Genomic DNA, 12,320 nt, shown 5'->3' on the forward strand with positions numbered 1-12,320 from the left:
GATGAGGTTCCCCCTGCTGTTTACAGTCTCTTGCTCGGCCGGCCCACTGGACTTAATCACAGACTGAGCAGAAAGGAGAGATATCTGCCGGTGGCCTGGGGCCATTCCAATGTAGTAGCCAAGTAGCTGGGGGTTTCTGTGCCAAACAACCGGAGGTTGGGAACTGAGACAGAGCAGCGTATGTCTTCCCTAAAAAGAGAAGTTCCACTCCAAATGTCAAGAAGACACACCTGAACCAATCAATAAACCCTACACCCTCATCAATCAACACTACGCCCTCATCAATCAACCCCATGCCCTCATCAATAAACCCTACACCCTCATCACTAAACCCTGCACCCTCATCACTAAACCCTGCACCTTCATCACTAAACCCTGCACCCTTATCACTAAACCCTGCACCCTCATCACTAAACCCTACACCCTCATCACTAAACCCTGCACCCTCATCAATAAACCCTACACCCTCATCAATAAACCCTACACTGTCATCTATAAACCCTACACCCTCATCAATAAACCCTACACCCTCATCAATAAACCCTACACCCTCATCAATAAACCCTACACCCTCATCAATAAACCCTACACCCTCATCAATAAACCCTGCACCCTCATCAATAAACCCTGCACCCTCATCACTAAACCCTACACCCTCATCACTAAACCCTACACCCTCATCACTAAACCCTGCACCCTCATCAATAAACCCTGCACCCTCAACACTAAACCCTACACCCTCATCACTAAACCCTACACCCTCATCACTAAACCCTGCACCCTCATCTATAAACCCTGCACCCTCATCACTAAACCCTACACCCTCATCACTAAACCCTACACCCTCATCACTAAACCCTGCACCCTCATCACTAAACCCTAACACTTCATCAATAAACCCTACACCCTCATCGATCAACCCTGCACCCTCATCTATAAACCCTAACACTTCATCAATAAACCCTACACCCTCATCGATCAACCCTACACCCTCATCAATAAACCCTGCACCCTCAACACTAAACCCTACACCCTCATCACTAAACCCTACACCCTCATCACTAAACCCTGCACCCTCATCTATAAACCCTGCACCCTCATCACTAAACCCTACACCCTCATCACTAAACCCTACACCCTCATCACTAAACCCTGCACCCTCATCACTAAACCCTAACACTTCATCAATAAACCCTACACCCTCATCGATCAACCCTGCACCCTCATCTATAAACCCTAACACTTCATCAATAAACCCTACACCCTCATCGATCAACCCTACACATATGATTGCCATAGCAAGGGAGAGATATGACTGAATCTGACACATAAATGCAGTTGTGTTGATTAAAATTTACACTTTGCTACAGTTTCTGTTGAATTGTGGGTAATCTCTACCCTAAAATTGATCGAAGATATTCACTTGCCCCCTCAAGTTAAATCTGGGGCAGAGAGGGCAGCTTCTGTGAATTGGACAGCCACTTAAGATGGCAATTAAAACTGCATCCGGTTTCGATGGGGATTCCCAGAGGGGACGTGGCGAGGGCTTAGGTTGTAAAAATGACGTAGTTGGATTACAGCCAGGGAGAGGGGCTGTCCGGGGGGGTGGTGGGGGGGGCTCTTGAACAGAAGCAGTCAGAGTTATATAAGTAGAGTGTGTAGGCCAGGGTTTTATAGTCATGTAGTAAAGCCACACCAGTCAGGAAGTAACTGCCTCTGGGAATTCATATTGTTAAAACTTAACAGAACATAAACTCATAGGCAAATAATGTTGTTGACTCAAGTGTGGCCAAAACATAAATTCCATTTAAAAAATTAAGAAAAAAAACTTAAATGCCATTGAGAATGATGTCATAGTCCAAACTAGGCTCTGCTGGCCAATCAGCGGCTTACAGAAGGAAGAGCTGATCTGTCAACAGCCTGGAGATGGAAAAGCTGGCCAATCAGCATTGTAGAGAACAAAGGGCTGGCCAATCAGCATTTTAGAGAACAAAGGGCTGGCCAATCAGCGGTCTGGCGTACAAAGGGCTGGCCAATCACCAGCGGTCATACAAAGAATTTGTGTGGGTCCATATTTTGGAGCTCTTTCCAAACCTCCCTCACCTGACCTGGGGGAGAGCTCTAACCTGGAACAGGAGCAGCAGTGCCGGCAGAAGGAGGCATTGCAGATGGCCATAACAAAGTGGCTATTAAAACTTTCGGTCAATCTGGAATTATCTTATGAAACTGTGTTCTCGACCGTTATTGCTTTAGGAAGCTGGGAGGAGGCTCTTGAACTTATCATTGTCCCAGAACTTTTTCATTCTGTCACTATCCTCCCATATTACAATCCCGTTAGACTGGATTTTCTCTTTGCTCTGCTGTGTTGTAAATCTTCTGGTTCCTTGTGCTCCCGGGGTCAAGGAGACGGCTGGATGTTGAAACGTCATTGTTACCCGTCTGTTTCAGAGAGTATCCATTGTAACCCGTCTGTTTCAGAGAGTATCCATTGTAACCCGTCTGTTTCAGAGAGTATCCATTGTAACCCGTCTGTTTCAGAGAGTATCCATTGTAACCCGTCTGTTTCAGAGAGTATCCATTGTAACCCGTCTGTTTCAGAGAGTATCCATTGTAACCCGTCTGTTTCAGAGAGTATCCATTGTAACTCGTCTGTTTCAGAGAGTATCCATTGTAACCCGTCTGTTTCAGAGAGTGTCCATTGTAACCCGTCTGTTTCAGAGAGTATCCATTGTAACCCGTCTGTTTCAGAGAGTATCCATTGTAACCCGTCTGTTTCAGAGAGTATCCATTGTAACCCGTCTGTTTCAGAGAGTATCCATTGTAACCCGTCTGTTTCAGAGAGTATCCATTGTAACTCGTCTGTTTCAGAGAGTATCCATTGTAACCCGTCTGTTTCAGAGAGTATCCATTGAGCCTGACCATGACTGTTGTGACGCTGAATTTTGTCCATCCCGTTAGCAGTACATACGGTTTGACTGGGATCATTGTGACCTCCTTTTCCTCCCTCTCCCCTCCCCCTCCCTCTCTCCCCTTTTCCTCCCCCTCCCTCTCCCCTTTTCCTACCCCTCCCTCTCTACGTCCATTCAGATGGTCACCACAGTGCTGACCCGTGGAGTTCCTCCAGCGGCATGAACCAGCCCGGCTACAGCGGCATGCTGGGTAATTCCACCCACGGCCCCCAGAGTAGCAGCTACTGTGGCAGCCACCTCCACCCTCATGATCGACTGGTGTGTACCTCTGCTCCTTCTCTGCTCCTCACCCCTGCCCTCAGCCCGTCATCGGCGTGCGTCTGTACGCGTGTCTTCCTTAACGTTCTCCCGTGGCCAGGTGGTCGGTCTGACTGTGGTCTCCTCCTCCTCTCTCTCTCTCTCCTCCGCCCTCTCACCTCCTCCCTCTCCAGAGCTACCCGTCCCACTCCTCGGCAGACATCAACCCCAGTCTTCCTCCGATGTCCAGTTTCCACCGAAGCGGTGGTTCCAATCACTACAGCACCGCTTCCTGCACCGCCACCACCAACGGCACAGACAGTGTGATGGGTAAGAGCTGGGGACCAGGAGACAGGGATGGAGAAGACAGGACAGAGGACAGGGCTCACAGGGTTGACTACACTGGTAAGACCAGCGGTGAGATGGACGGGCGGACGGGCTGATGTTAATGAATGAGTGGACGGGCGGACGGGCTGATGTTAATGAATGAGTGGACGGGCGGATGTTAATGAATGAGTGGACGAACAGATGGACTGATGTTAATGAATGAGTGGACGGACAGACGGGCTGATGTTAATGAATGAGTGGACGGACAGACGGGCGGATGTTAATGAATGAGTGGATGGACAGACGGGCTGATGTTAATGAATGAGTGGACGGACAGACGGGCGGATGTTAATGAATGAGTGGATGGACAGACGGGCTGATGTTAATGAATGAGTGGACGGACAGATGGACTGATGTTAATGAATGAGTGGACGGACAGACGGGCTGATGTTAATGAATGAGTGGACGGACAGACGGGCTGATGTTAATGAATGAGTGGACGGACAGATGGACTGATGTTAATGAATGAGTGGACGGACAGACGGGCTGATGTTAATGAATGAGTAGACGAACAGACGGGCTGATGTTAATGAATGAGTGGACGGACAGACGGGCTGATGTTAATGAATGAGTGGACGGGCGGATGTTAATGAATGAGTGGATGGACAGACGGGCTGATGTTAATGAATGAGTGGACGGACAGATGGACTGATGTTAATGAATTAGTGGACGTACAGATGGACTGATGTTAATGAATGAGTGGACGGACAGATGGACTGATGTTAATGAATGAGTGGACGGACAGATGGACTGATGTTAATGAATGAGTGGACGGACAGACGGGCTGATGTTAATGAATGAGTGGACGGACAGACGGGCCGACTGACCCACTGACCAAACGACCAAACGATGATGACGTTTTGATTGGCAGTAATCTGCTCTGTGATTGGCTGTGACACATCCTTTTCCCTGTGATGCGTCCCTCCCGCTTTCGCTCTCGCTTGATCAAATAACGGATCAATCAGAAAACGCGTAGATTATTTTCTCTATGAAAGTGCATCTCTAGCATTTCACTGGGATGCTCTCAATCTGTACTATCTCTCTCTCTGTCTCTCTTCGGCTGAACAGAGAAACGTAACATTCAAGCGAAGTTCAAACAAAACGAAAAATAGACTCAAACAGACCTGTGTTTTTGTGCGTTAAAGCATTGCAGGAGGAAAGGAGAGAACTATGCCATGTTAAAGACTCCTTGTAGTTAGTGTTGGTGAGTTGAGGCCTTGGAATGGACAGTTAACATAGCAAATGTTTTTGCATATCTATATTATTTTAAAGACTGTCTGACTGATGTTGGCCATTCATTTTCCAACAGCTCAATGTGGTTTCTTTGTGTCTACAGCTCAGTTGTCCTCCCTCAAGACCGTGTTATTGACACATGTCAGAGACACATATCTCAGTGCCCCGTTCCTTTCAGTTCCTTCACTGCCACATGCTGAACTTCCTCCTCCCTTGCCCCCACTCCTCGTTCTTCTCCCCTCTTCTCTCCTTTCCTTTCTCCTCTACGTTCCTCTCCCCTTTTCTCTCCGTTCTTGTTTCCTCTTCGCTCATTCCTCTCTCCTCTCCTTTCCCCTTTGGAAATTTGAAAATGTACAGTAAGACGATCAAAATGGCGAGATGATGTTAGACTACATGACAGACTCATCTGAACTGGATTTAAAAATCCCCTATGGAAGAAGTTAGAGTAACAACGCTAAGAGACGCTTTTCAAGTTAAATGGTGACTTATTCTGCCAGCCATGTCTGCAAGGTTTTCCAAGTTCCCTCTTTTAAAGGGTTAAGACCAGCAGTGAAAAGGGGGAACCCGTCTTTACATGGAAGCACATCTCAGCACTTAATCATCCACCTCAATCCATTACTGAGATTGCTTCGGTTAGCTTCAGTTAGGAACAGAGAGCGAAGGGAGAAATGAGAAAGCAGGAACCAAAGCGGCATATGTTTGGGGCTAAGCTCAGACCCGACTCACAGCGCTGTTCTGACACCAAGGTCAAGTCACAACTGGAACACTATTCCCTTCACCAGAGGGCCCTGGGTCAAGATTTGTGCACTATATAAGAATGAGGGTTCCATTTTTGATGCACCCTAGACAGTGTTGGGATTACCCCACAGCACGCTGTATTTCTTTCTGGGTAATTTAAAGTAAAACATATGGATGGACAAATCTATTTCAATGAGAGAGAGCTTAATGCAGCCTGGAGGAGGCGTGGTCTAAAGACCACTCTCTGATCCCTCTCCAAGTTCTCCAGATGATTGACACTTGAGTTTGGCAGTCATGTGACCCAGATCTGACCAGTCTCGAGTGTGTGTGTTTTGTTTTCTGTGTGTGTGTTTTGTTTTCTCTGTGTGTGTATGTGTGTGTGTGTGTGTGTGTTGTGTTTCTGCTTGAGTGAGGACTGTAGGTTTTAGGGTTACATTTGGGTTTGTTGAGGGGTTAAGATTATGGTTGGGGGTTAGATAATCTTCTTTTATTTTTATTGTTACTAAATTGCCGGCCCTCGCCTTGATAGTATAACATACGTCTGTGTGTGTGTGTGTGCGTGTATGTGCGCGTGTGTGTGTAAGAGCAAGGACACGTGTGTGTAAGAGCGAGGATCTGGCATGTTGACTCACTGCAAAGTTCTGTGTGAAAGGATAAACTAACTCCCATTTGGGATGTCAGTGCCACAGCACACACACACACACACACACACACACACAATCTGTGCACATTCAGATCAGTCCTCATCATTTGGGGAAATGTGATTGAGTGACGATGTGGAGGGACCAGCCACTGGACAGGAAGTGAACAGAGCAAGGCTCAGAGGACCGCCCACGCCAATCTCACACACACTCAAAGAATTACACACAAACACACACACACTACACACACACAGATGGAGCTGTGTGTAACATGCCGGAGGACTCGACCTGTGAACGTGACAGCTGGGGGGGGGGGGTAGTGTCTGCAGGGGACAGATTTATGTGTGGAGAGAAATGAGGGGGGGATATTGGAATGAACAACATCTTTATTTACGAAATTCCACTTCTCTGTCCTTTGTGTGTGTGTGTGTGTGTGTGTGTGACAGCTAACCGAACGCAGAGTGGGGCACCGAGCTCTCAGACTGGAGACGCCCTGGGGAAGGCTCTTGCATCGGTGAGTAGAAAACACACCCCAACCGGCGAGGGACAACACGCACATTTTCCTGAAGCACAAACACCCGTCAAGGTGTTGACTGTCTCTGATTTGACTGGCTGTTGCAGATCTACTCCCCGGACCACACAAACAACAGCTTCTCATCCAACCCGTCAACCCCCGTCGGCTCTCCTCCATCGCTCACTGGTAGGAACCCCCCCCCCCCCCACACACACACACACTCACACACACACACACAACCCTACCACCCTGTCTTATGTCGTGGACCTCGGAGGACCTCGGAGTCAGCCTCCAAACTGTGAGCTTTATATTTAGCTTGGAGCCCCATCTGGCTCCCTTAAGGTGAGAATGAGGAAGTGACCCGTTTAAACTGAACCATTTAAACTGTCAATCAGGGTCGACTCTCTGCTCCACGACTGAGCACTTCTCTTCCTCCTGGCCTGGTGTCACCTGGTTGCGTTTAGACCCTCTGCCTGGTTTAGTCCAATCAGCACTACTAATATACCTAGCCCAGCGGCACCTGGTAGCGTTTAAGACCCCTCAGTCCTGCTACTCGCCGAGCTGCTCCACGAGTCCAGACCAGAGTCCTCCAAGAAGGAGACCGAGTCGTCTGTGGAGCTGTGGAGTGTCCACAGGCCCCGGTGCCATCGCTGTCTGAACCTCTCTGTGTAACATCCGCCAAGCCTGTCGCTAGTCACGTGTCACAGGGCGTCACGGTAGAAAACCCAGTCATGGAATCAGTAATGCCAACATGCTGCATAACCAGACAGGCCTCCCTTCATTACCCACGTGTTTCAATCCCCTCCTCCTCTCTCCTCCGCTTCTCCTATCAGAATCCTAAATATCCTCCTCTCTCCTCCTTCTGTCAGTGTCCTTCACTTTTTGGTTTTGCCGTTTGCTGTTTTTCCACTAACGATGTAAATGCTCCTCAGAGAGAGAAATGAGTTACTCGTAATCACTATGTTAAATTCGGCAGTAATTGTCGCTCCGACACGTTTGATTTTTCATATGTACTGACTGATAGACTTAATTACAAACCCACTTCAGCAGATCATTTCTGAGCAACAGCACTGTGTGCGTGCGTGTGTGTGTGGGTGCGTGTGTGTGTGTGTGTGCGTGTGTGTGTGCGTGAGAGTGTGTGTGTGTGTGTGTGTGTGTGTGTGTGTGTGTGTGTGTGTGTTTGTGTGTGTGTGAGACGCTGAAGCCTCATGAATTACTAATAAAGTTACTACCAGAGAAATGCCTTGGTAACCTAATTGGTGTTTATCACTGTGTCAAAGTTATTAGACTTTACAAATTAAAAAAACAACAGTTGTTAAAACAGAGCAACAGCAAATGAGTATTTGCTCATGATGTTTACAGGGAAGATTTCTTTGAATTCTATAAAAAGGCGATTTAATAATTTCTCCTAATAATACATAGTGTTTTATTTGCACATGAATGCTGGCAGTAATGGTTGGCTAATTAACATATGGAAAGGAGGCATGCTAATAAAATAAAGGGTGTAGTGTGTTTGAATGTGTGTATACATGAAAGAGTACAATAAAATAAAAGATAATTAGGTCTAATCAGCATAATGAGGAAATCTGCCAGACGGAGCACAGAGGGGTCAAACTGAAATAGTAGATGAACTGGAGGTGGATGAATGAAGCCTTGGTTTGCAAAATACACAAACCCATACACACAACACACACCATACACACCACACACACACCACACACACACACACACACACATATACACCACACACACACACCACACAAACACACCACAAACTCACACACATTCACACCACACACACAAACACACACACATACAGTGGATATAAAAAGTCTACACACCCTTGTTAAAATGCCTGTGTTCATAATTAACCAATCACATTCAAACTCATGTTAAATAGAAGTCATTAAACACCTGCCATAATTTAAAGTGACTCTAATTAATCACAAATAAAGTTCAGCTGTTCTAGTACGATTTTCCTGACATCTCAGAGCAAAAGCCATGGTCCGCAGAGAGCTTCCAAAGCATCAGAGGGATCTCATTGTTGAAAGATATCAGTCAGGAGAAGGGTACCAAAGAATTTCCAAAGCATTAGAAAATATGACACAACAAAGACTTTACCAAGAACTGGACGTCCCTCCAAAATGTATTAATTTGACGAGAAGAAAACTGGCCAGGGAGGCTTCCAAGAGGCCTACAGCAACATTAAAGGAGCTGCAGGAATTTCTAGCAAGTACTGACTGTGTGCTACATGTGACAACAATCTCCCATATTCTTCATATGAATGGGCAATGGGGTAGGGTGGCAAGACGGCCTTCTCTTACAAAGAAAAACATCCAAGCCCGGCTGAAATTTGCAGGAAAAGTCCCCCAAAAGCACGTGGGAAAATGTTTTGTGGTCTGATGAAACCAAGGTTGGTCTTTTTGGCCATAATTCCAAAAGGTATGTTTGGTGCAAAAACAACACTTTACATCACTCAAAGAACACCATACCCACGTGAAGCATGGTGGTGGAAGCATCATGCTTTGGGGCTGTTTTTCTTCAGCTGGAACCGGGGTCTTAGTCAGGGTGAAGGGAATTATGAACAGTTCCAAATACCAGGCAATTTTGGCACGAAACCTTCAGGCATCCGTTAGAAAGATGAAGAGGAAGTTCACCTTTCAGCACGAAAACAATCCAAAGCACACATCCAAATCCACAAAAGCATGGCTTCACCAGAAGAAGATTAATGTTTTGGAATTGCCCAGCCAGAGCCCAGACCTGAATCCAATTGAACATATGTGGGGTGATCTGAAGAGGACTGTGCACAGGCGATGTCCTCGCAATCTGACAGATTTGCAGTGCTTTTGCAAAGATGAGTGAGCAAATATTGCCATGCTAATAGACTGCCATGCTAATAGACTCCTACCCATAAATACTGAGTGCTGTAATAAAATCAAAAGGTGCTTCAACAGTTTAAGGGTGTGCACACTTATGCAACCAGGTTATTGTGAGTTTTATATTTTTCCCCCTCAAAATAACTAAACACACAGCCATTAATGTCTAAACCGCTGGCAACAAAAGTGAGTACACCCCTAAGTGAAAATGTCCAAATTGGGCCCAATTAGCCATTTTCCCTCCCCTGTGTCATGTGACTCGTTGGTGTTACAAGGTCTCAGGTGTGAATGTGGAGCAGGTGTGTTAAATTTGGTGTTATCACTCTCACACTCTCTCATTACTGGTCACTGGAAGTTCAACATGGCACTTCATGGCAAAGAACTCTCTGAAAAATTCTGAAACATGGCCTAAGCAATAAGAAGATTGCCACGATCCTGAAACTGAGCTGCAGCACGGTTGCCAAGACCATTCAGCGGTTTAACAGGACAGGTTCCATTCAGAAAATGCCTCACCATGGTCAACCAAAGAAGTTGAGTGCACATGCTCAGCGTCATATCTAGAGGTTGTCTTTGGGAAATAGACGTTTGAGTGCTACCAGCATTGCTGCAGAAGTTGAAGGTATGTCAGTGCTCAGACCATACGCCGCACACTGCATCAAATTGGTCTGCATGGCTGTCGTCCCAGAAGGAAGCCTCTTCTGAAGATAATACATAAGAAAGCCCGAAAACAGTTTGCTGAAGACAAGCAGACTAAGGACATGGGTTACTGTGTGTAATCCACACTGTAATCCAAAGGAAAGTTTGTCTTGCCTACAGTCAAGCATGGTGGTGGGAGTGTCATGGTCTGGGGCTGCATGAGTGCTCCTGGCACTGGGGAGCTACAGTTCATTGAGGGAACCATGAATGCCAACATGTACTGTGACATACTGAAGCAGAGCATGATCCCCTCCCTTTGGAGATTGGGCCGCAGGGCAGTATTCCAACATGATAACGACTCCAAACACACCTCCAAGACGACCACTGCCTTGCTAAAGAAGATGAGGGTAAAGGTGATGGATTGGCCAAGTATGTCTCCAGACCTAAACCCTATTGAGCATCTGTGGGGTATCCTCAAACGGAAGGTGGAGGAACGCAAGGTCTCTAACATCCACCAGCTCTGTGATGTCGTCATGGAGGAGTGGAAGAGGACTCCAGTGGCAACCTGTGAAGCACTGGTGAACTCCATGCCCAAGAGGCTTAAGGCAGTGTTGGAAAATAACGGTGGCCACACAAAATATTGACACTTTGGGCCCAATTTGGACATTTCCAATTTGGGAGTACTCAGTTTTGTTGCCAGCTGTTTAGTTATTTTGAGGGGATAGCAAATGTACACTGTTATGCAAGCTGTACGCTCACTACTTTGTAGCTAAGTGTCATTTCTTCAGTGTTGTCACATGAATAGATATAATCAAATATTAGCAAAAATGTGAGGGGTTTACTCACTTTTGGGAGATACTGTAGGTCACATTAAAGGTGGAAAAAGTTCTGACATTATTTACTTTTTTCTCATTCTTTTACATCACAAGAACCTGGCATTTTAACAGGGGTGTGTAGACTTTTTATATCCACTGTACACACCACACACACACACACACACACATACATGCCACACCCACATACACACCAAACACCCCACACACACATCCACACACACAAAAACACCAAACACCCCCCCCCCCACATAAACACACCCATACATACAAAGCCAGCACACCACACACATGCACACATCCACACACACTCTAGAGAATGTCTACATGGCAGTTGTGGTGGTTTTCTTTCCTTCAATCAGATGACCCCACTGCACACACAGGGAAGTGGAGGTGATTAGCATCACACAGCACAAAGGCCTTTGTTTTTTTACCTGCTCTCAAGTTCGCAGCTACACTGGATCCTTGTAAGGATGGAGTCGCGCACACACACACACACAATATTTAATGATCACATGTTGTACAGATCATGGTTATGCAGACAAAAGCAACGTCTGTTTATTCTCCGACCAGGGATTCAGTTAGGACAGATAGGAACAGATAGGTCCCCCTGAACACACAAAGCATTGAGACGAGCTTGTCTAGCGTATGATCGCGAGCATCTCATTACCCTGCAGTCCTAGCCTGTTTCCAATATGCTCCACAGCAGGGTTTAATGACACAGACCGTGTATGGGGGCTTTCCGTGGAATACCGTGCTATATTGTGGTTAGCGGTTACGCGTCCAGGTTTTATGGTATAACACATTATAACCAATGGCCATTTATGTGTGGAATTTTGGCGTTCACCTAATTTACATTTTGATGTTTACCTAACTTGCATTTTGATGTTCACCTAACTTAGATTTTGATGTTAAGCTAACTTACATTTTGTGCAGTAGGTATGACGGGCTTACACGTGTCAATCTGTATTTGCCACCCTGTATTCTCTGCCAGCTGCCAGTTCTGCTGTTTGGTCCAGGAATGGAGGACAAGGCCCGTCCTCCCCCAACTACGAGGCCCCTCTACACTCCCTGGTAAGACGTCAAAAGACTTACATAATGCGTACATTAGCTGTATTTCATTTAATTTCTTAGCCATCCAACCCCTACACAACACGCAGATGCTGCTTTCATAACGGAGTACCTACACGCTTCATAAGGAGTATATTAATGCTTCATAAGGAGTATATTAATGCTTCATAAGGAGTAAATAAATG

General features: G+C 46.3%; 1 protein-coding gene across 19 annotated transcripts in view; it reads left to right on the forward strand.

Annotated features, from left to right (window-relative positions):
• The window catches only part of LOC105020523 (transcription factor 4), a 167,429-nt gene that overhangs the window by 133,485 nt on the left and 21,624 nt on the right, over positions 1 to 12,320 (forward strand). For 10 of the 19 annotated variants that reach the window (XM_034290136.1, XM_029117088.2, XM_029117086.2 and 7 more), the window contains 5 exons: positions 3,088 to 3,227; positions 3,401 to 3,536; positions 6,652 to 6,719; positions 6,827 to 6,905; positions 12,059 to 12,138. In XM_034290136.1, coding sequence (XP_034146027.1) covers positions 3,088 to 3,227; positions 3,401 to 3,536; positions 6,652 to 6,719; positions 6,827 to 6,905; positions 12,059 to 12,138 — 503 coding nt within the window. Of the gene's footprint in view, positions 1 to 3,087; positions 3,228 to 3,400; positions 3,612 to 6,651; positions 6,720 to 6,826; positions 6,906 to 12,058; positions 12,139 to 12,320 lie in introns of all 19 variants that reach the window. The other 9 variants (XM_029117083.2, XM_034290132.1, XM_029117084.2 and 6 more) reach the window with 1 other exon arrangement.

Source organism: Esox lucius, chromosome 23 (genome assembly GCF_011004845.1).
Source record: "Esox lucius isolate fEsoLuc1 chromosome 23, fEsoLuc1.pri, whole genome shotgun sequence".
NCBI classification, from domain to species: domain Eukaryota; kingdom Metazoa; phylum Chordata; class Actinopteri; order Esociformes; family Esocidae; genus Esox; species Esox lucius.